General features: G+C 48.2%; 1 protein-coding gene across 1 annotated transcript; it reads right to left on the reverse strand.

The window, feature by feature from the left end:
- Positions 1 to 519: 519 nt before the first annotated feature.
- Positions 520 to 20,942, reverse strand: ATIC (5-aminoimidazole-4-carboxamide ribonucleotide formyltransferase/IMP cyclohydrolase). Its single transcript, XM_030952620.1, has 16 exons — positions 20,824 to 20,942; positions 20,244 to 20,370; positions 19,030 to 19,106; positions 17,990 to 18,056; positions 15,614 to 15,702; positions 14,214 to 14,365; positions 13,925 to 14,081; positions 12,608 to 12,733; positions 12,406 to 12,513; positions 11,162 to 11,247; positions 9,971 to 10,060; positions 8,836 to 8,964; positions 7,472 to 7,564; positions 2,574 to 2,756; positions 1,346 to 1,501; positions 520 to 811 (listed from the first exon to the last, which is right to left on the reverse strand). Exons 1-16 carry the CDS (start codon positions 20,843 to 20,845, stop codon positions 692 to 694), a joined length of 1,782 nt encoding a protein of 593 aa, XP_030808480.1. The 5' UTR covers positions 20,846 to 20,942; the 3' UTR covers positions 520 to 691.
- Between the last annotated feature and the right edge of the window lie 214 nt (positions 20,943 to 21,156).

Raw genomic sequence — 21,156 nt, forward strand, 5'->3', positions numbered from 1 at the left:
TTCTCTCACTGTGCTCCACATTTTCACTTTGCTTTTTCCCAGACTTATGTTCAAATCTGCTTAATGCAAACTGCAGACAGCAGAGAAGGGAAGTGGCTCCAGACACTTCCCCTCTTCCAGCCTGTGAACTCTGCTCCCAGTAAGGGGACAGGGCTGTCAATGGGTCTGCTTTGGAGAAAGCAACATAGCACTGCCAAAGCACAGAGTGCAGGGCAGGATTCAGAGCACCAAACCCCAGAGTACCTCATGCAAAGGAGCTGCTCCCCTCTCCTCCCAGGGAAGAGGACAGTAGATTAGAAGTACCTGCTGACCCAAAAAAACCCCCACCAACCCAACTGAGTTCAGGACAATGCAGATCTTGATCAGTTCCACGAGAAGCTGAGCAGAAACCAGGCTTTCACACCATTCCACAGGCCATCTATTGAATTCGTAGGGTCTGGACCATTAAACCTACCTCAAAAATAACCCTTTTTCCTGAGGACACAGAACTTATGTGACAGGGACCACACAGACAGCAGATAGCTAACAACTGTATGTTTATTTGCAAAAGAGACTGATTTTCTACACTGGAAGCCAAGTTGCACCTCTTCCTTCTCCCTGAACATGGGGAAAGGCTTCTTCCCAGTCTGCAGGAGCCTCGTAGTTACAGCAGTGCCACGAGGCTGCTGGTGAGGCCGTGCCCAGAGGGGGCTCAGTGGTGGAACAGACGGAGGTTGGTGTGGATGAGGGTGATCCCCAGCTCATTGCAGGCCTCGATCACGATGTCGTCGGCAGCTGAGCCCGATGGGGCGGCGATGAACTGCACTCCACTCTGCACACACAGGGAGCAGGGCATGGATCAGGGGATGGAAACCCAAAATCCCCCTCAGGAGGAGCTGGCAGTCCCAGTTTTTCATCCACATCCCACTGAACAAAGGCTTCCAGTCCCAAAGATGCTCCTTAAGGGAGCAGGAAGTTCTCTCTGCTGCTCGGAGAGAACCGAAAAGGGTTCCTCTGGAAGTGACAGACCTTGGCTTGATATTCCTAAATGGTTTATTAAACTTTAATCCTCTATTCATCCCAAATCAACAAAATGAACAAAGACTGGACAATAACTGCCCATGTGACTGGATAATTACTCTCCATGTGAGAGCTGTAACCACCAGGAACATCCTTCCCAGGATCTGCTCTCCTAGTGCAGGGATTTTGCTCAGCAGTGCACACAGAATGAAAAGGACAAAAGCCTGGGCTGCATAGCCATTCCCCTGGAGCCACCCCAGCCTCCTGGACCCAACCCCATACCCCTGGAGCCAACCCCATACCCTTGGAGCTAACCCCAGCCCCCTGGAGCTACCCCCAGCCTTACCCGCTTGGCTCTGTCGACGTTATCCCTAAAAGGGAAGAAGGCATCGGAGCTGAGGGACACAGCAGACAGCTTGGCAATCCACTGCTTCTTCTCTGCTTCTGTCAGCTGCTTGGGCACCTCTTCAAACAGGGCCTGCCACTTCACCAGGTCCTCATCCTGCAGGCACGAGAAGGCAGCTCAGCCCCAGAGCACACAGCTCCCCCAGTTCCCTGCCAGGGGGATGAGTGATGGCCTCCCTCTGATCCCAGGATTTCTGCTCCATGACTCTGCTGCTGGGAACTTCATACCAGAGGGTTTAAACACATCACCACCATCAGTTATTTCTGCATCCTTTTAACTCCTTCCCCCTCCTCACCACAGGACCTGAGGGATTCCTTCTCTCCCTCCTGAATTTCCCCTGCCTGCAGCGTGCTCTCCATGAATGCCAGCAGGCATCTGGTAGATGACTTAACAGCAGCTCAGTTTATGATTCACCTTCTGAAACAGCAACTGATCCAGTTCTTACCCCTTTAAACAAGCAACTGCTCACAAGGTGATTCACAAGGTCCCTAATCCAGCTCTTGGCTTTTGATACTTAAAAAGGACATACTATGTTGTTGTCTCACTATGGCCCGTAACGGGAAGGTCAGAATCTGGATTCTGAGAATCCAAAGTGCCACACAAACAAACAGCTCTGTGTGAGGAGGAGCCACTGACAGAGCAGGGAGAAATGGAACATCAGCTGGAGCTTTAACCCATCCTCACTGCTGGGAAGAAGCAGGAGGTAAGCCAAGGTGCTCAGTGAGGCATGGGGCAGGTTCTAGCTCCCAGCGATGTGGGTGCAGTAAATGACCTTGGGGAATGGATCACCACCCTGTGCCCAGGATGCAGTAAATGACCTTGGGGGTTGGATCACCACCCTGTGCCCAGGATGCAGTAAATGACCTTGGGGGTTGGATCACCACCCTGTGCCCGGGATGCAGGAAATGACCTTGGGGGTTGGATCACTGTCCTGTGCCCGGGATGCAGTAAATGACCTTGGGGGATGGATCACCGTCCTGTGCCCGGGATGCAGGAAATGACCTTGGGGAATGGATCACCACCCTATGCCCGGGATGCAGGAAATGACCTTGGGGGATGGATCACTGTCCTGTACCCGGGATGCCCCAGCTCTGGAGCACCCATTCCAACACACAGCAGGTACAACTCGCACAAGGAGCTGGCGTGGCAGGAGCCGTGCTGCTCTCACCTCTCCGATGGTGTCGGTGACGTACTGGTCGATGGCGTTGGAGATCTCTGCCCTCTTGACGCCGGCCTTGAACCTCATGGCCAGCACGCGCGGGTGGTGCCGCAGCCACCAGTTGTTGGCCTTGTCCCCCGCCAGGCGCGTGCAATGGATGCGGGACTGCTGCCCCGCGCCGATCCCGATCACCTGCAGTGCAGCACACACAGATCAGAGCCACAGCTGCAGCTCCCCCAAGCAGGCAAGGTGTAGGTGAGGAGTGAGGGAATGCCTGCATTCCTGATCCTGTGAATTGGTTACAGGGCCAGCTGTATGCACTGGTAACTCGTACAGCTCTTTGGAGCTGACAGTCACACTCATGTTCGTCACAAACACTGATGTTCTTTCACCCTTCTAAATAACACAGCCCCAGCCATCAGAGTCAAAGCTTTAACCTCAGGAGAGGGACACAATTATGGCTTCCTGCCTCTTTTGGTCAGAGTGTTAATGCCTGAGCCCAGGTCACACAAGCACCATCATCTCTCCACTGAGTTAGGCACACACAGCTTCACCACATCAGCTGAGAGGTGCAGTGGATGAGGGGCACTTTGTGTGGCAAGGCTGCTAAGGAAGTAAACCCACTGCTCACTCGGGAATGCTGATCAGTGGCACTGTTACATCCAGGAATTGTCATGGCCCTGGAGCTACCACACATCTCCTGTGCTGCCATCTGCCAGAATCCAGGCTTTTTGAAATGGCTGCTGCTAACCCTATTTAACAGCATTTGTGCTTGATCTCTAGCAGATAAGCAAAACCCACACAGTGGTTTTATCTCAAGGAAGCTGCTATGAAAATACAGCACTGGCTCAGCTCCTGAGCCAGCCACCAGGGATGTCAGACTTGGGCTGGAAACTTCTGTCCATTCTGTGAGTCCTGCTTCCTATGGAGAACTGCTGCCATTCCAGTCTGGAGATCTCACAGGAAACAAGTCTCTCCCATCATTTCCTGCTCAGCCATAGCTGAGCTGTTCCCCAGACTGTTCTCCAGGGACATGATGCTGAGGCTGGAGGTGCTGGCCAGTGCCTCAGAGTTCCCAGCTCAGCCTGGGACAGATGGTAAAGCCATAAGCTGCAGGCTGCCCTCAAAGGAATGACTCATTTGTCTTCCCATTCATCAAGACACAGTGACTTCACCTCTTACCAGAACCATAAAACATTCTGCTGGTTCCTGTTCCCCCAAGGAGCAAATGAAAGGCTTGGGCTGCTATCAGATATAATCTGCTCAGCCATAACTGAAGTCACCAGTGTGTAATAAACCCACAGGGATATTGCTGGTACCACAAACACTGAACAGACACCAACTTGCTTACAGTTCAATGGCACCTTGCCCCTGACAAACGCTGCTGATGCCCAACCTCTGCTCTCAACCCACCCACTTCCACTTCCAGGGGAGCCTGGACCCAAAGGAGTTTGAGAGCAGCTGCACACTGCTGTGTTATCACTTCCACAGGGGTTCCTCCTCCCTCCCTGCACCAAGGAGAGGGCTGGCCCTGTCCCACAGCCCACCAGGAACTGCCACCCAGCCCTGCAGAGTGGGACTAGCAAGGCCAGCCTAAGGCAGGCACTTTTAGCTGGGCATGCAGATGTTGGAGAGTAGCTCAGACTGACTGCTGCTAGCAGGGCCAAAGTACCATGAAACATCCCCAAGTTTCTAATGCTTGGGATGTCCTGTGTCCTTTCCCAGCCAGAATGGTGTCTCAGTCTTCATCAGGTCCTTGTGAGCTGTGGCCTGGCACTCCTGTGATGGAATGAGCAGGAATAACTCCTGCTACCTGTCAGCATCCCAGAACCTTTCTAAAAAGCCTTTTCCTTTCCTTTCCTCTGTGAACCACTCAAAGTATTTCACTTTTTCTGTGACCTAAATTTTGTCAAGAGATCAGTAACTAAATTTTGGCATGTATTCAACAACTCCAAAATGGCAGGGACTTTGTACTTCAGTTGATCAAAGGGATGCAGGCTGTAAATTCCTCACAAGCATCCCCACATTTGCAGAGGTTTATCTGTAACACTGGTTCAAGCCATTGTTTTGCCTTTTTTAAAAGCACAGGTTTTGATGGAACACTGCTGGGGAAGATTTCCTCAATCCAGCCTGGAATTTCTGGTCTAAAGAAGGGAAATCAGGAGGTTTTAGCTTTTCTGCTTGATAACACAACCTCTATACTTGTACCTGCATCTCCCCTCACACTGGCCTGTACCCATTCCCTGCCTTTTTCACTTTATAAAATCCTTCTTCCTACACCTCATCACTCCCTGCCCCACATGGTGCCCTTCCCCCCCACAAAAACACAGCCAAACCTTCAAAAGCCTCCATTAAGGAGCCATTCCCCCCCTTTCCTACACAAAAATTAATTATGTTTCTTTCAGAGCCTAATCTCCTGGGGATCCAAAAGTGCTTAAGCAGAGCCTATTAAGTGTGAGAACAGTGAAAGGAGACAGCAGCACAGGGTGAGTAGAAAAAAAAAATAAATCTATCACTTAATAGAAAAAAGATTGGGTGAAAATTAAGAATTACTTGACTAGAAACACTTTGGTTCACAGGAGAGTCAAATACACTCCATAGCTGGAATGCTGTGCAATAGCACAGAGTGGATGAGATGGATAATGCCCAAAGGATTCTTGCAAAATGATCCAGACTGGTCTGGGTTTACTCAGATTTACCCTGGCTAATGAATGAAAACAAAAACCCTAAAGACACCTGGAAATATAAAAATCTAATAAAGGACTTGACCATTGGGAAGACAAACAAAACAGGGAAGTCACTGGGAAAGCATAAGGTAAATTAATAGGTTTGTTTTATGGTAGTGTACAGAGAATAAAGGAAGAATAATTTTAAATTGCTAATTTAAAACATGATGGTGTCATTAAAGCAAGTGTAAATCAACGTGCTACAAGCTGAAAGTCAGCCAGAACAAGTGGAAGTGTTTATTGCAATTAGTGGCAGCTGGCTTCCTGCAAATGAAGTGACACTCAGGTCCAGCAATGCTTCCCACTCCACACTTTGCTGGAATGTACTAACACAGCTACCTTGCTGGAGGGGCTGATGTCTCATACACCAGAGTTTTCCAAGGCATCCCCATTTCTTAGGGATGCTGTGAGGCTGAAATACCAAAAAAAACCACAAAAAAAAAAAAAAACCATTGCATGATTGCTAGATGCTGGAAAACCAAAAGCAATGAGACTGAAAGCAAGCTGATCCTCCCAGGCTTGGCTCATGTAGCCCAAACCAGGTCAGACCCTGGAGGAGCAGATGAAGAGCAGCAATGTGGAAGGTGAAATGTGGTGATTTCCACATGAAAATGTGGTGATTTTCCACATGAAAATCTGCAAGCCCCCTCTGCAGCCCAGCCAGCTGAATCCCTGCCTGCCCAGGCTGCCTGTCCCTGCTCCTTTCCATATGCTACATCCATTACCACACACACTCTGCAAACAGCTGCAGCACCAGACTTGCAAAAGCGCTGGGGAAATTGGAAATTGCTGCTGTGATGAGGGGAAAGGAGCAAAGACAGGGACACCTTTGTTCTGGGGCTATGGTATCTAACACCGCTGAGTGCAGAGAATCGTTTAAAAGCAAAAAAAGAAACCCAGCATAAAGCAGAGAAAAAGACAAATGCTGGATCTCCAGAGACATCATCTGAGGAATCACAGAGCACAGGAAGTCCTGTGAGACAGCACTGCAGCCTTTCAGGCTGTACCAACAACCTGACAAGCACACATCAGTGCCAATGCAGGGAGAGCACTGCAGCTTAGTCTCTACCTGCAGGCTTCACTCTTTGATCCATTTTGCTGATTTATGATGTACCAAAGCTCAAAAACGTTCTGTGTATTTTTCTTCTGTACTAATCCAGGCCTACTGAAAAACTTCCATGGAGAGCAAAGAGCCAGCTAAACAGCACCATTACAAGAATGATCTGCTGGGTAACAATACAACTTTCAATACCTTTACACCAACTTTTAGATAAATTATTTAGGCTGAACACCTGGTGATGACTTGGAAAGAACCGACTTTTTTAAAAATTCAAGATTCAAACTGAAAGAGGGGAAGTTTAGGTTAGATATTAGAAAGAAATTCTTCCCTGTAAGAGTGGTGAGGCCCTGGCACAGGCTGACCAGAGAAGCTGTGGCTGCTCCATCCCTGGAATTGTTCCAGGCCAGGCTGGACAGGGCTTGGAGCAACCTGGGAGAGTGGAAGGTGTCCCTGCCCATGGCAGGGGGTGGAATGAGATGGGCTTTAAGGTCCTTTCTAGCCCAAAACCATTGTGTGACCATTTGATTCATAATCTCAATTACACATTTGATAATGCCCCTATAAATTCCAACATCCATCATCAGCTTTTTAAAAAAATACAATCAGGGAAAACAGAACATTTTTATTACCCCAGAGGGGTGAAAAGAAGAAAGCAATCCCATCTTCCTAAGGAAAAAGTGAAAACAAAGAAGCATTTAGACAGTCAGAATCCAGCTGAGAAACCTACTGTCGTTTCCTAAGGCTCTACACTGACTACAACACTCTCTGAGAAAAATGATGTGAAAGAACAGAGTTGTCAGAAAGAAATGACTCAGGGCCACAGTGCAGAAGCCCAGAAGAGCTTTTCCAACCCGAGCAATGAAAGAGCCAGCCCTGCCATGACCATGAAAAAATGGCAGATGTGCTCACAGACAAAAACCAGGACCAGAACAATTCGAGCAGCTCCCAAAATCTGTATTATTTTAAAGTTTCATTCCTAATTTAGGAAAGCAATTTTTATTACCTCTTGAGAAGCAACTGTTCTGCACAGGGCAGCTCCTCTGGCCCTGCTCAGCAGCTCCCCAGGTGCAGGAGGGTTTTCCTGGGAGCAGGGGGTGGGGAAGCCCTGCTGCAGCTCCTACCTGGCCGTCCTTGGCGTAGCAGACCGAGTTGGACTGGGTGTACTTGACAGCGATGCTGGCCACGATCAGGTCCCGCACAGCAGCCTCGGGCAGCTGGAACAGAGCACCCCTGTCAGCAACCCCTCACATCCCAGCCAGCACAGCTACTGAACCACACACAGGGAAAACAAGGAGCTAGGAACACCCTGCTTTGGTCAGTTACCAGCTAATTTTGTTTGGATTAAAACCCATGAATGGTTGGTCTTCCAACTCTAAGAGTAAGACTCAGTCTCAGTGGGTTCCATCACTGTCACAGACATATTTTATGACAAAATCTTTTCATTAAGATCTTTTCACTTGAGAAGCTGAGAAGCTTCAGCTTCTCCATGTTTTGCTGCTTTGGAATGTGATTTAGAGAATTGTTTACCCAGCATGTGAAATTGTTTTTACTTGATGACCAATGACAGCCACCTGTGTCGAGGCTGTGAGCAGTCACAAGATTTTATTATCATTCTGTTCTTTTCAAGCCTTCTGATGAAGTTCTTTCTTCTATTTCTTTAGTATAGTTTTAGTATATAATTTTCTTTTAATATAATATGGATCATAAAAAAAATAATCAGCTTTCTGAAACATGGAGTCAAGATTCTCATCTCTTCCCTCATCCTGAGACTCCTGCAAACATGACCACACATCACTGGCCTTCAGCCTGAAAACTCCTCTGCATTTACTGTCATCAGATGTGCTCACAGAAAAAACCAGGACCACAACAATTAGAACAGCTCTCAAAAATCTGTATTATTTTTAAGTTCCATTCCTAATTTAGGAAAGCAATTTTTATTACCTCAATATCTGAACTCGCTTCTGAGCCCATGACTAACTGTGTGCTCATTAATGTCTGATCTCATTCTCATTAAAAAAACAGAGACAAAGAAATCACTGAAAACTTTCTGGTGATGTGGGCTCTAATTGCTGAGCAATAGCAGCCAGGCCAGAGTTTACACAACACCATGCACACAAAAGGGTGAGGTAAACAATGAGTCAAGAGCTGTGATGGATCCTTAGCACATGGCTGTCTCACCATAAAAAATTGCACATGGTAGCTTCTTGTTTACAAAGAGTATTTACAAATATTGTGGTAGTCTGAGATAACGGGAAAGGTCCAGCTCCTCTTATTTATCCAAGGAATCAAAACAAAGGAAAGCTACCTTGATTTACTCAAGTATATGAGGTCCAGAAAGTCTGCTGCATTGTTTACAAAGAGCCAGTTAAATCTCATTAAAATAATTTAGGAGCTCTTGAAATTGCCCAGTGGTAAATTCCCTGATGAAGGCACAGCAGCTCATTCACTGCACGTGTCTTTAAGCTCATTTGTCTCTCCCACTCACGTTTTTGTTCTTGGTGACAATGTTCTTGAACAGCGAGCGGTCGATGACCGCGTTGTTCCTCTTCTGCATCAGGTTCAGCCCATAGAGGGTCCGGACCTCCAGGTCATCGGGCTCGTAGTGGGGATCCATCTGAAAGCCAAAGACAGCCCAATAAAGCACTTTTACACCAAAACCTGCATTCTCCCAGTCTTCACACAAAGGGGAAAAACATGCACATGCACACAGAGCTCCAGAGGAAGGCAGGAGTATTTGGAGCTGCTTCCTACATGCCTCAAGCTACAGCTCCCAGCCCTCTGTGGCATCCAAGAACAGTGAATCTGGAGCTGCTTCCTACATGCCTCAAGCTACAACTCCCAGCCCTCTGTGGCATTCAAGAACAGTGAATGGGATTCTTTCCAGAGCTGCACTCCTGGGGCACATCTCCATCCAAGCTGGAAGCACAATTATTGATTTACACCAGCTCAGGGATCAGGTTAACTGGAACTGTGACACTGCACTCAGCTCCACCCATGCATGGCCTTACTCAGAATTTTGGGAGCCCTAGCTGAGGTTTCAGGCAGGAAACAACCCAGACTAAGGTTACCATGTCTAAATAGGAGGGTGCACATGCTTTATGTGGTTTTCCCAATCCACTGAAATGTTTCAGACCAACTTTCCTTAGCACTGCTCTGCATTCAGCCCTGAAGATACAGGCTTCACAATATGACCTCATCCTTGCAAAGTTAATTGAATTCCAGGAGGTAATCAGCTGCCAAGACTGTCTGCAATTCCATTCCTTCTTGCCTGAAGCTCCTGAGCCATCTTCTCCAGCTCCCCTGGCAGCTACACTACAATTGCAACCTCAGCTAAGCCCTGGATTTTCTTTTTGTGACGCTATGGTGAAGTTCTCCGCTCATTTGTCTCTCAGAGGCAGCAGAAATAGGACCTGACAGCAATCTGTGATCCCTGAGTCATGTTCACCAAAACTGGGTGATTTTGGAGTCCCAACAATCACTGCAGGAACCAGGAAGGCAACCTGACACTGATTTGAGTACAGAATATTAATATTGCTTGACAAGCATGCAGGCTGCAGCATGTGAAGGTCCAAAGTATCTGTGCTTCCAGCTTCATCCCTGACTGGAGCAGGGGTACAAACCTGGAGGACACAGTAAGCACCATTCTTCTTTTTGGAAAGGATTTTGAGAGCTTCTTCCTCATAGCCAGGAGCCACCACACCATCAGACACCTGCAACACACAGAGATTTCAGCTTCCACAGGAGCAAAATGAAACAGGAGCTAAGCCTGAAAGCTGCACCAGCCATTTCCTGCACTGAAGACACACCTCTCTTGGGGTCTGGGTGCATCCTACAACAGCAAAAGCACTGTTACAGTATGGGCCTCAGTGCTGGAAACAAAAACCAGCAGAGCATTGTGAGCTCTTGGCAGAAGTGAGTAAAAAGCACCCCACATCCCTCTAATCAGAATGGAACTAATAACTAATATCCTCCTCCAGGGGGAAACAGCTTGACCATGACATCCCCACGTCTCAGCCCTAACAGTAAATATGGCTTAAAATCCAATAAATCCTTATTTCAATGGTGACACTCCTGAGGAGGCAAAAACCGTGGGAAAAGAGCTGTTAAGAGCATGGAAAATGAGACTTTACATTCATCAGTGCCATGAAGCCAAACACAACTTCCACATTTGTGCCTTACAGTATGGGTGAGGTTTTTTCATTTTCAGCAGCACCGTAGCAAAAGTTACCCTCACAAACCAGCTGAAAACGCTCTTTCATTTGTTTGGCATCATAAAATCACAGAATGGTTTGGCTTAGAAAAGGCCACCTCACTCCATCCTCCTGTTGTAGACAAGGACTAGAGCAGGCTGCTCCAAACCTAAAAGATTCTGTGATTCTAAGGAAAAAGCACAGCCTGGGAAGTGGCAGGTAGCAACCCATTTCCAAACTCCTGCCTTGGGCAAGGGGCTGGCCATCAGCATTCCAGCTCTTCTTTTCTCCCATGACAGCTGCTCAGCCAGACATTTGTGACAGCCTAAGCAGGGCTCCTTTCCAGAGGTTTGCAATCATCTCTTGGAAAGCAGCATTGCCAGCTCTGCTGTTTCACAGGCTCCAGCACACAGCCAGGTGATAATTGGTAGGGAGAAAAAAAAATTGCATCAAAATACTGGTGTAAATTCTGCACTCCAGATCACAGGATGACACAAATGGCCCAGTGAAAGTCCTCCTGGTAAAATGGTCAATTTCCAACAAAAAGGCTGTCACAAAGCAATGGCTGCATCTGAAATGATTCTCCTTGATAGCCTGGAATGCTGTGCTGCTGTCACTGACCTCTCTGGAGATGATCTTGGCAGTAGCCACGTCACAGACATCAGACAGGGCAATGAAGTCACCAAAGGATGACATCCGATCAGCACCTGAAAAATCCTCATTTTACTCATCTCTCAAACTTCAGCACCAGACAAAGAAAACTCTCCACTCCTACAGTCCAGTCAATTGCTGTGAGAGCTAAGAATTTAATCCCACAGCAAAAATAACTAAAAAAAGAGGCCATAAAAGCAACAAGGATGAAAAATCCTACCTCAAACACATGGACCTTTATATATTCCCATAGTTCAGATATTCTTCCTTCTTCACTGCCTCTGTCAAAGCTCTAACTCTGTAATGACTACCTCCAGCTGTACCCTTGGTGGCAGGAGGACAAGGAAAGGCAAGGATCACACAGAAAGATTTTATATGGGAGACAGTTGGAAAAAGAGGAAAGCTTTTAGATGGCTATGCTCCCACCTGGCTTTTCCTGCAAGAAAGCAGATCCAGAAATGTGGCAAATTTTTTCTTCTTCTGTTTTAAAATAAGTATTTTTTATTTAATGGCACAGCTAAGGTGAAATCAATTCCCATCACAAATGCTCCACTACTCAGCAAAGTCAATTCTTCTGTCCCTGCCATTCTAAGGGCTTTTTTTTCTAGCAATCATGCAATGGTTTTGTGAGAGCAACATTCAAAGGCGGTCTGTAAAAAATGAACCTAATTCAACATGCTCCTTATCAAGTCTGCCTTGTTCTTTATAATCTGTGCAGATTTTCTAGGAATGCCATGGAAAATGAGAGATATAGCAAAGCATCTCAGCTAAGCAGAGGAAGCTGGTTTTGTTTACATTTTTTAGTGAGGTCTGCAGTACAAAAGCATTTTAAAAAACCCCTTCAAATACCAGACAGAAACATTTCTACTCAAGTTAAATATTCCTGAGCAGCCCGATGCTGAGTCTGCTACCAGCACTGCTGTTTATCCAGGTCCTTTAGTCAAATCCCCATATATATACATATATATGTGTGTGTATGTGCAAATTTAAATTTAAAAGGTCTTCTGTATTCATCAAGGAACAGAATCCAAAGTGGTTTTAGCTCTTTGAGACCATATACAAGGGCTGCTCTCTTGGAAAGCAACTTCTGACAGGCAGTCAGGAAGACCCTTATGGAGAAAACCCCTCTGGAGAAGGAGTGTGGTGCACAGGGAGGAGCAGGGCAAGAGCTGAGGATGCTGCTCAGGTTTGCTGTGGTTCTTTGGAGCCCTCACCTCTGCTGCGGGCGTAGGCAGAGGCCAGGGGCGTCAGGCTCTTGTGCAAGTCGTGCACCATGCACACTTGGGCCTCCTCCTCGCTGAGCGGAACTCCAACAGCAGCACCTAGTGGGAAACACGAGCCAGGGCACTCGGGCTGCCCGAGCCTGCCCCGGGGCCTGCCCACGCCGCCGGGGGCGGGCAGCGGGGCCCAGCCTACCTGCGGGGCTGACGTGCTTGAAGGAGGCTGCGGCCGGGATGCCCAGCGCCTGCTTGAGCTCCTTCACCAGCTGCCAGGCGTTGAGGGCATCGCAGAGGTTGATGAAGCCCGGGGAGCCATTCACCACTGCAAAAAGAGCACATGGACACGTGTTAGAGCAGGCAAAGGCCTCTCCTCAGTGCCTGGAGAGCCAGCACAAAGGGTTTCCCCAGAGAGCACTCAAATCGCTACAAACTGTTCTTGTTCAATGACCCTGGCTCCTCAGCAACTGGTGGAGTGCCCAGAAATCCACACCAAGAGTTAAGGCCATTTAAAAGTCTGCTCTCAAAAACGTTTTGCTCTGGCCCAAGAGAAGAACTGCTTGTACTGACATGGCAGCACTGTAAGCCTTTCAGGAGACTGGAGGACAAAAGATCATTTCAACAATAATCCAGATTCAGGAGGAGTGAGCATAGCATTGCTCTGCTGCCATTCTGGGAGCCAGACTTGCAAGCAAATCAACCTCCAGTGCAGGAATGGAAAAGCTTCCTAAGAGATCCCAGAGCTGAAATGGGGAAAATGCTGCAACACAAAGCTTCACTGTTTATTCGGCAGGACAATCCTGCACACATTGAAAGCAGTTTCAAGAACAAGAGAAGCCAGACTTTCCCTCCAAAACAGGCTCTGTAGTGCAGAGCTCACTACAACACTGCTGTGGCAAGTGGCACACCCTTGTAAAATGGCACAGAGATACACCAGACCCATCCCAAATTTTCAAGTGGAACTAGTATCCCTTCCTGATGTCACCATCAGCAGAAGCAGCATTCTACAAACCCAAGTTAATAACCCCCTGCTCAAATCCATCAAAGACAGAAAGAAAGATAAAAAAAAGAACAAAACCAATTCAAACCTAGAGAAAAACAGCTTGGTTTCTAGGCAGAGTAAACAGTGACACAAAAAAAATGGGGAAGATACTAAACAAAGAAACGTGCAAGTAGAAAAGCATCTTAAAAGGATGATGAGGTTTTCCTTTGCAAAATCTGGATCTAATGTCATGCAGAAAGTACACTACATAAATCTGTTCAAAGCATCTTGGACACAAAATCCTATAGCAACAGAGAACAGGGAGCTACAGTTGGGTCTTGTGGGGCTCAACAAAGCAGCTTTCCTGTCTCATACAGCTCAACTTTTAACTGCAAAGTTAGTGCCGCTCAGTAATAAAGCAGCTGTGAAGACACTGCTGGCCATCCCCTGCACTAAGGTACAAGATGGTGTTTCAGCACCTCCATTCCCAGCTCTCCCAGAGCCCCCTCCAGGCCAGCAGAGCTGAGGCCTCACCTGTCAGGGGCAGTTTGGGGCTCGTGGTGTAGAGCTGCGCAGGACTCTGGTGAGGATTCATGCCGTACCTCAGGGGCAGCTGCGACACCCCCTTGCTGTACTCCTTCCTGAAGTAGTCAGAGATGGCTGCATCGTACTGAGCAGTGTGGGTGAAGGCCTGGGGACACAACAGGGGACACTTGTCAACTCAGAAACATCATCTTAGGGAGGATTTGGTGTTTAAAGGGGTAAAGAACCTCTTTGTACATGAGCGTGGCCCAGCCCTTCACGGCAGGAAAGCGTGACCAACCTTGAGTGCCAGCAGCCGCCGGGTTTCCATGGCAGTGTCTTTGTCCCTGGAGGCTGCCATCTCTTTAGCTACTGCAGCATAGTCTGCAGGGTCACACAGGACTGTCACACGGGCGTGGTTCTTGGCAGCTGCCCGCAGCAAGGCCACTCCCCCTGCAAGAGAGGGGCACGGGCATGGAGCACTTCCCTCCTGGACACAGCACCATCAGCAGGTGAGGCCAGGCAGGGACAGGAAGGGATGTGCACCGCGGCTCCTTTGTGCCAGATGAATGTGTCCCCTCCCTCCAGCACAGAGAGGGGGGAGAGTGCTCTTCACAATGCTCAAAGCTGGTGGGTTTGACTCAACACTGACTGGGCTTGGCAGACCCAGGAACAAAATGTGGGCTGTGATGAGCAACTGGGGCAAGAAAAGGAAGATGGCTGTCCCCACACATGGCTTAACCACCCTCCTCCGCACACTGGGTCTGCAGAAAGATTTGCTTCCACACTGCCACACAAAAGAGGTTCCCAAATGTCTCTGCAAATAATAATGAATCTTGCCCAGGTCCTCTGTGTGAGATAAAATACCACACTTTTCTCCCTTCGGTCTGACTGCATTGCTATTTCAACTCTTTAAATCATACAAGATACCAGGCTGCTGCAAAGGAAAAGTAGAGGCTGGCATTGCTTCATGCAGAGCAAGTATTACTCCATAAAACATTTAATAGAGAGCTCTGCTGGGCATCATTTGGACTAAACTACTGCAAGAAAATCCAATCCCAATCCCAGCACAAGGCACAGAACTGTGTCCGTGCTGTTCACAGGCTGCCAAGCAGAGATGCTGCAGTGAAGGCACAGCAAGCCTTTGGGGTTAATAACTAGCAGCAGGAGAAAACATGCTAATGTCCAAAGCAGGTGTCCATGCTTCCCAGCTCAGGTCCAGAGCACTCTCCCACATACCAACCCCTTCCCTTCTAATGGTTTCCTGCAGTGAAGTTCTCACTCATCCTCAGAGTACTCCCAGTGGCTCAGCTCTGCTCTCCAAAGCCCATGGTTTTTTCAATTTCTATTACACTGTCAGGCTGTAAAAGAGGTTTAGCCTGCTCCCCATGTTTCAGCAGGAAGCATGGTCCACCTGGCCTTTCCTAGCACAGCCCTCAGGCTGCTCCTTTAGGGCAGTGCATGACTTGCCCCCCATGCAGCATGCCTTGCCAGCCTGTTATGGACACTTTAATTGCTTAAAAGCAACGAGGCTTACCCAACTATGCCTTCAGCCTGCTCCTTGCAGCTCCTGAGCCCCTGAGCAGACTTCTTTTACAGGTTTGCAAAGACCACCAAACAAAAAGAGAAGAGCTGAGACCACTCAGAGTTTAGAAGCATAGAGTCTGTCTGGAAAGCAGATTTGCTCTCCCATCAACTTACCAATATCAATCTTTTCCACTGCATCCTGGACAGTCACACCAGGAGAAGACACGGTCTTCACAAAGGGGTACAGGTTGCACACTACAACTCTGAGAATAGAGGGGGGAAACTGGGTTACTCAGCAAGAAATAAAAGTGCCAAACTGGGCTTGGCAAGCAGAAGATATCACCAGTGATTTCATGGCCTTGTCTCTCAGATAAAATCCTGTGGCCAAGAGTGGTGTTCAGCCCTAGGGCAAGTGACGGTACAGTGCATTGTAACATTCAACTGAACTCTGTGTATCAAACAATGTCAGAGCCACAGCTTGCAGCAACCAGACTGAAGGAAAAGCTTCTTTAAATACATGTGCCTGAATATAAATGTTTAGTGATTTTGGTGCCCAACATGAGCCATTTCAAAGGACTTCAAAATGGGCTCTCAGCAATACTGAAAATGGACATCCACCAATTCCCAAGAGTGTAAGCATCCAAGAAAGATCCATTGCAAACAAAGTACAATCAATCTAATTTTCCACAACTTTTCCAAGAGCAGAAAATGACCTACATGTCACCTTCTGGACTTTTAAAATACCAACAAATATGAAACCTGAGTATGCTGCCCAAATGCCATAAAGCTTCTGTAGCACATGAAAGTGGAGGAGAAAATCGACTTTCCCCTCCCAAGCTAAGACTGAACCTTACTGGAATTAGCTTTTCCATCTGATCTAGAAGCAGGTCTGTATTCCAGCAAGCATGATGTAATAACTTGCCTGTCCCATCCTACCAGAGCCACAGGAACTGCAGTGAGAGGAGGGATTTGTTCTGACCTTCACAAGCAGGGTTTTTAATCCAAGAGAATTAATTTACTCTCTTGATCTGAGCACATGAAGGTACAGAACTCCAAGGCGTGCTCAGCATGGCACAGAACTGCTGTGATGAGTACCCTTGTGTCCAACTCACAATATTCCTTTGTTCCCACTCCCTGTGAACTCCAGCAGAAGGGATGATAAGCTTCCAGTATGGCTTTCAGAACCCCCCGTGTCTCTAAATTTCCTACAATGTCTTTTATTGTCTCTTGTGTTTCTGATACCCCCTTCCCCTTGATCCATTCATGTTTCTGACCTGTTGCAAACCATCAGGAACCTGTGGGCTTTAACACTGCTAACGCTTTTATTTGTGCAAACCAAGACAATCAATGTCAGGCTTTCCTCCACTGACTTGGATATGCAAATTTTATGCAACTATGCAAAGGCAGTCCTGCTGAGGATCAGCTACTTCTGCTTTTTGCAAGAGAACCTGAATCCAAATTACCAGTCTGGATGCAAGTGCACCATAAGTCACTGATGTAAGGGCACGTTATTCCCCCTGCAATTCAGCAGAGCCTGCTTTAATATGCAGCATGCTCTGAAGAGCCACCACTGCTGAGCCATCTAAGAGGATACCTGTGGTTTTAAATTTCAGGTTTTCAAATTCAGCCCAGAAATCCATCCATCAGTTTTTAAAAGTAATTTTAAAACTCCAGATGCATTCTGACCCACAGTTGTACTGTACCTCCCACCCTGTCTACACCTACAATTTGCTATGTCCAGTTCAGCCATTTGCTTCTGAACCAGGAGCTACTCCCTGATGTACAACTGGTTATTCACAAGCAGTAGCTGGTTGTTAACACCATTTAGTTACACACAGCCCCCAACTGCTCTGTGTGACTGAACTAAGTAAACATATTCAAACAAAAACTGAAAAAAACCCCTAAACTTTGGTACATTAGTGCACAAACTTTGTTACTTCAGCTTCTGGATGCAGCTCACTTGCTCCCAAGGTGGCTCTCAAAGTTTACGTTTTCTGTCTCTTATCTGTGAGTTTTCTGTCTGAACAAACTCAGTGTTCCTGACCCATTTTCCATGTCTATTCTTTATTTATGTGTTGAAACTCAGTAAACATTATGCAAATATCAAAGGGTATATTTACTAAGCAAGCATTTCAAAATCAGGGATTGCCATCTGATCAGACACGTGGAACCAACCTGAGGGAAGATGAGCCAGCTTCAAAAGCACTGAACTCAACTCTGCAGCACGTGTAATGTGGCCCTACACTGACTGAGTGTAACGTGTCCAATCTCCCAGGGAAAAAGCAGGAATTCAGACCTCTGAGTTCCCTGTGGAAACCACAACATAACTTTCTTGTTTCAGCTTTCTCTTACTACAAGTGGAGAAGATGCTCCTGTGGAAAATTATGTTTTTAAATACACAGTATGTTGTGCCAGGGCAAAGAAAGGAGACTGCAGACCTGCTGGTGTGCAGAGGTCCCAATTCCTACTGCTCCCCTTCCTTGGTGTTGACTGGGCTCTGCTGTTGGTTTTTGATTACTGATGGATTGCATCACATCCCCCAGCATTTACCTTACAAGGCTGAAATCCTGTTTCTTCATATCAGCATTATCCTCTGGAATATTGCGAGCCAAGATGCCTAGTTACAGAAAACAGTGCATCTTCATTAAAAAAATACCTAAATTACCACCAGGTTTTTAATGCAACATCTCCCTTCACAGTGTGCTTTTGTCCTATCTTAACTTTTTCATTTTAGTTCAGACAGCACCCTCAGCCCCTGTTCCTTTATTCCACTTTACAGTCTTTGGCTGTTCAAATTCCATGCTAACAGGTGGAATGCTAAATCCTAGAGTACTCCAAATACTGAGCAGCAACCTCAACAACTTTCTAAGCACTCGGTTGCTACCCTTAAAACACTGAAACCATCATCAAGGACTTCAGGGGAGAGAAAAAGGGCACCTGCCCTGTGAGACAACTGAAGCAAGAGAGGATGAGCAGTGCAGGTGGCTGGTGAGGTCTAGAACTCAGAGAAACATGAGGGTGGACAGGCTGGCACAGTGTGAGGAGCAGCACAGCCCTGTGTTCAGGGTCACAGGAGATTGTCTCCAGCCCTCACATACAATGGGCAACAGGTTCCTCTTGAGGTACCTCAAGTACAGCAACAGGAGAGGGAAGAGCAGATGGATTAATGTGCAGGCAGAGCAGATATCAGAGATCCTCCCTGCTGAAGAGGAGGCAGAGAACATCAGAGCATGCAGGAATCACCCCTAAAGGCTACACTGCTGTGTTCCTTGTGCTGCACACCAGACCCACCCACAGTTAAACTCCGTGCAGCTGACTCTGCAGAGGCATTTACAGAGAAGCTCTGTTACTTATAGCCCCAGGGAGAAAGCTTTGCTAACTGCAGAGATGCCAGCATTGCAACAAGGAGCTAATTCAGCCACCCTGCACTTCTCCTTCCCGTGCCTTTTCACCTCTGCTTCTGCTCCTGGAGCAAATCTGTTCCTGTTACTTGGTTCTTCCACACAGCCCTTAGAAAAGGCATCTGTCACCCCTCCTTCCCAGCCTCCCTGCCTTCTTTTAGAGTGAAAGATGCATTAGCAGAAACTTACCAGCATGGACTGCAGGATGAAGGGTTTTCACACGCCCACCCAGCATCTCAGGGAAGCCTGTCAGGTCCGACACATCTCTGCCCAAGAAGAAAACAGCATAGAAACAGATGTGCCATACTGACTTGATCTAGAGGCTGAATAACCCAAACCAAAGAAAATGTATAGATTTCACTACAAAACCCCCCTGTGGCAAAGGGGCAACAACTGCTTTTCCCATGGGTGGAAATGGAGTTCATGGGTCACACCCAACTAAGCAGTACAGCTTGAACACACTGGAATAACAAAGATAAACAAACCCCAAATCAGAATGGTTTACAGAGAAAATGGAAAGCCATATGGAGGTGCTCTTCTTCCCAGCTTAGTTTCACCACTCCTTGTGACTGTTTAGGGTGGTAATAACAATAAAGAGGGAAGGGGAAATGTCAGCATCCTTTGCTTCAGGCTTCACTGACAGCACAGTGTCAGTGTTGGAGAGACACAACCAAGGGCTGGAGTGAGCTCTGGAGGTGATGCAGATTCATGCTGATGTGTCCCAGGGGCCACCCACTATGTTCACAGGGAGCAAAAACAGAGTCACAGCCACCTGTCCTGCCAAATAATTGACATTTTTTTCATCACTGCACTGAAACCCATTTTTATTTGGCCAGAGCTGTTTTTTTTTTAATCACAGCATGAGAGAAACCAGAACAAATTTCCCCAGAATCATGGGCTAAAACAGCCAGTGACTATACATGACCTTTTTCCAAGAGTGGATGTGCAACACAGAGCCTTTAGGCTCTGTCTGCATGAACTGAATTGTGCTGGGAAAATTATTTGTGACCAATGAACTCCAGTGAGCTTCAACATGTTCTTAACACATCAGCGCTGTCCCAGGACCAGCTTTCACCTGGCTGTGAGGAGCAGCACTCGGGGCAGATCATGAACATCAAGGTAACTGATTGTCCCATGGAAATAAAGTTGGCTCAAGGCAGACAAGGAATCCCAACAAAAAGCACCTCACAGTAACGCTCCTCAGCCTCAGCCAACAGATCTGTAGACAAAAGTTTCTGAAGCTTGCTTTGGGGCAGGGTTTTCTTTTTTTGTTGTTGTTTTTTGAAGGGAAGACTTCTTTCAGACCAGTTTTCACTCATCTTTGTTCACAGAGAAAACAATTTAAGCACCCTCAGGGCCCAAAACAGCATTTTTGGCGGTGATGCACAGGGGAGTGTGTGTACCTGACGGGCAAGCCAGCATCCCTCAGGGACTTGGCCGTTCCTCCGGAGGCAATTAAACCCAGGCCGAGCGCGTTCAGGCTCTTCGCAAACTCCACCAGGTTGGTCTTGTCAGAGACGCTGAGCAAAGCTGGCAGGCGGGAAGAGCACGAGTGGTTGAGTTTTAACGGCGGAACAGAGAAAACGCCAGGATTAAGCGAGTAAAGCTTTTATAAGTTGCGTAGTTTAGGAGTTTACGCGGTGCCAGGTGCCTGGGGAGGGCAAGGGGAGCAGCACCAGAGCCTCGCGGTTCTCCTCAGGGGAAGAAGCCACCCCTCGGGGAGGCCACGGCCGCAGGGCGCGGGCCCGATCGCCTCAGCGCCTTCCCGCGGCGATCCGTGCACCGGGAACGAGGGACGGCCGGCCCGGGGGGCACAAACAGCGCCTGCCCGCCCTCAGCACGCCGCGCGGGAACCAGCGCTGAGGCGCCTTCCGGGGCCGCACTGCCGAGCCGAGCCGAGCCGGCGGCCATTGCGGCGGCAGCAGGGCAACCCCCACAGCCCTCAGGGACACCCTCCCGCGGCCATCGCCCGCCCCGCGTTACCGAGCTGCTGCCGCGCGGCCATGGCGCCGTCGGTGGGTGCGGGAGGGCGCGGAGGAAAGGAACGAAAAGGACCAGCGACGGCGGCCCGGCGGGATTTGGGCGCACGGGGGCGGGAGGCGGAGGGGGCGGCCCGGGCGGGGCGGGGAATGGAGGGAGGCGGCGGTGGCGGGCGTGTGTGTTTTGGGACACACGCGTGTCCTGGGGGTGAGGTGCCCTGGAGGGATGAGGGTGCCCCGTGGTCTTGTGTGGGCCACGTGTGGGCGAGCGGGTGTTCCCGCTGCACATGTGCTCAGGGCATGTGTGTGCACGACATGAGACACACAGACACTCGTA

The sequence above is a fragment of the Camarhynchus parvulus genome, chromosome 7, assembly GCF_901933205.1.
Source record: "Camarhynchus parvulus chromosome 7, STF_HiC, whole genome shotgun sequence".
In the NCBI taxonomy this organism is placed as follows: Eukaryota; Metazoa; Chordata; class Aves; order Passeriformes; family Thraupidae; genus Camarhynchus; species Camarhynchus parvulus.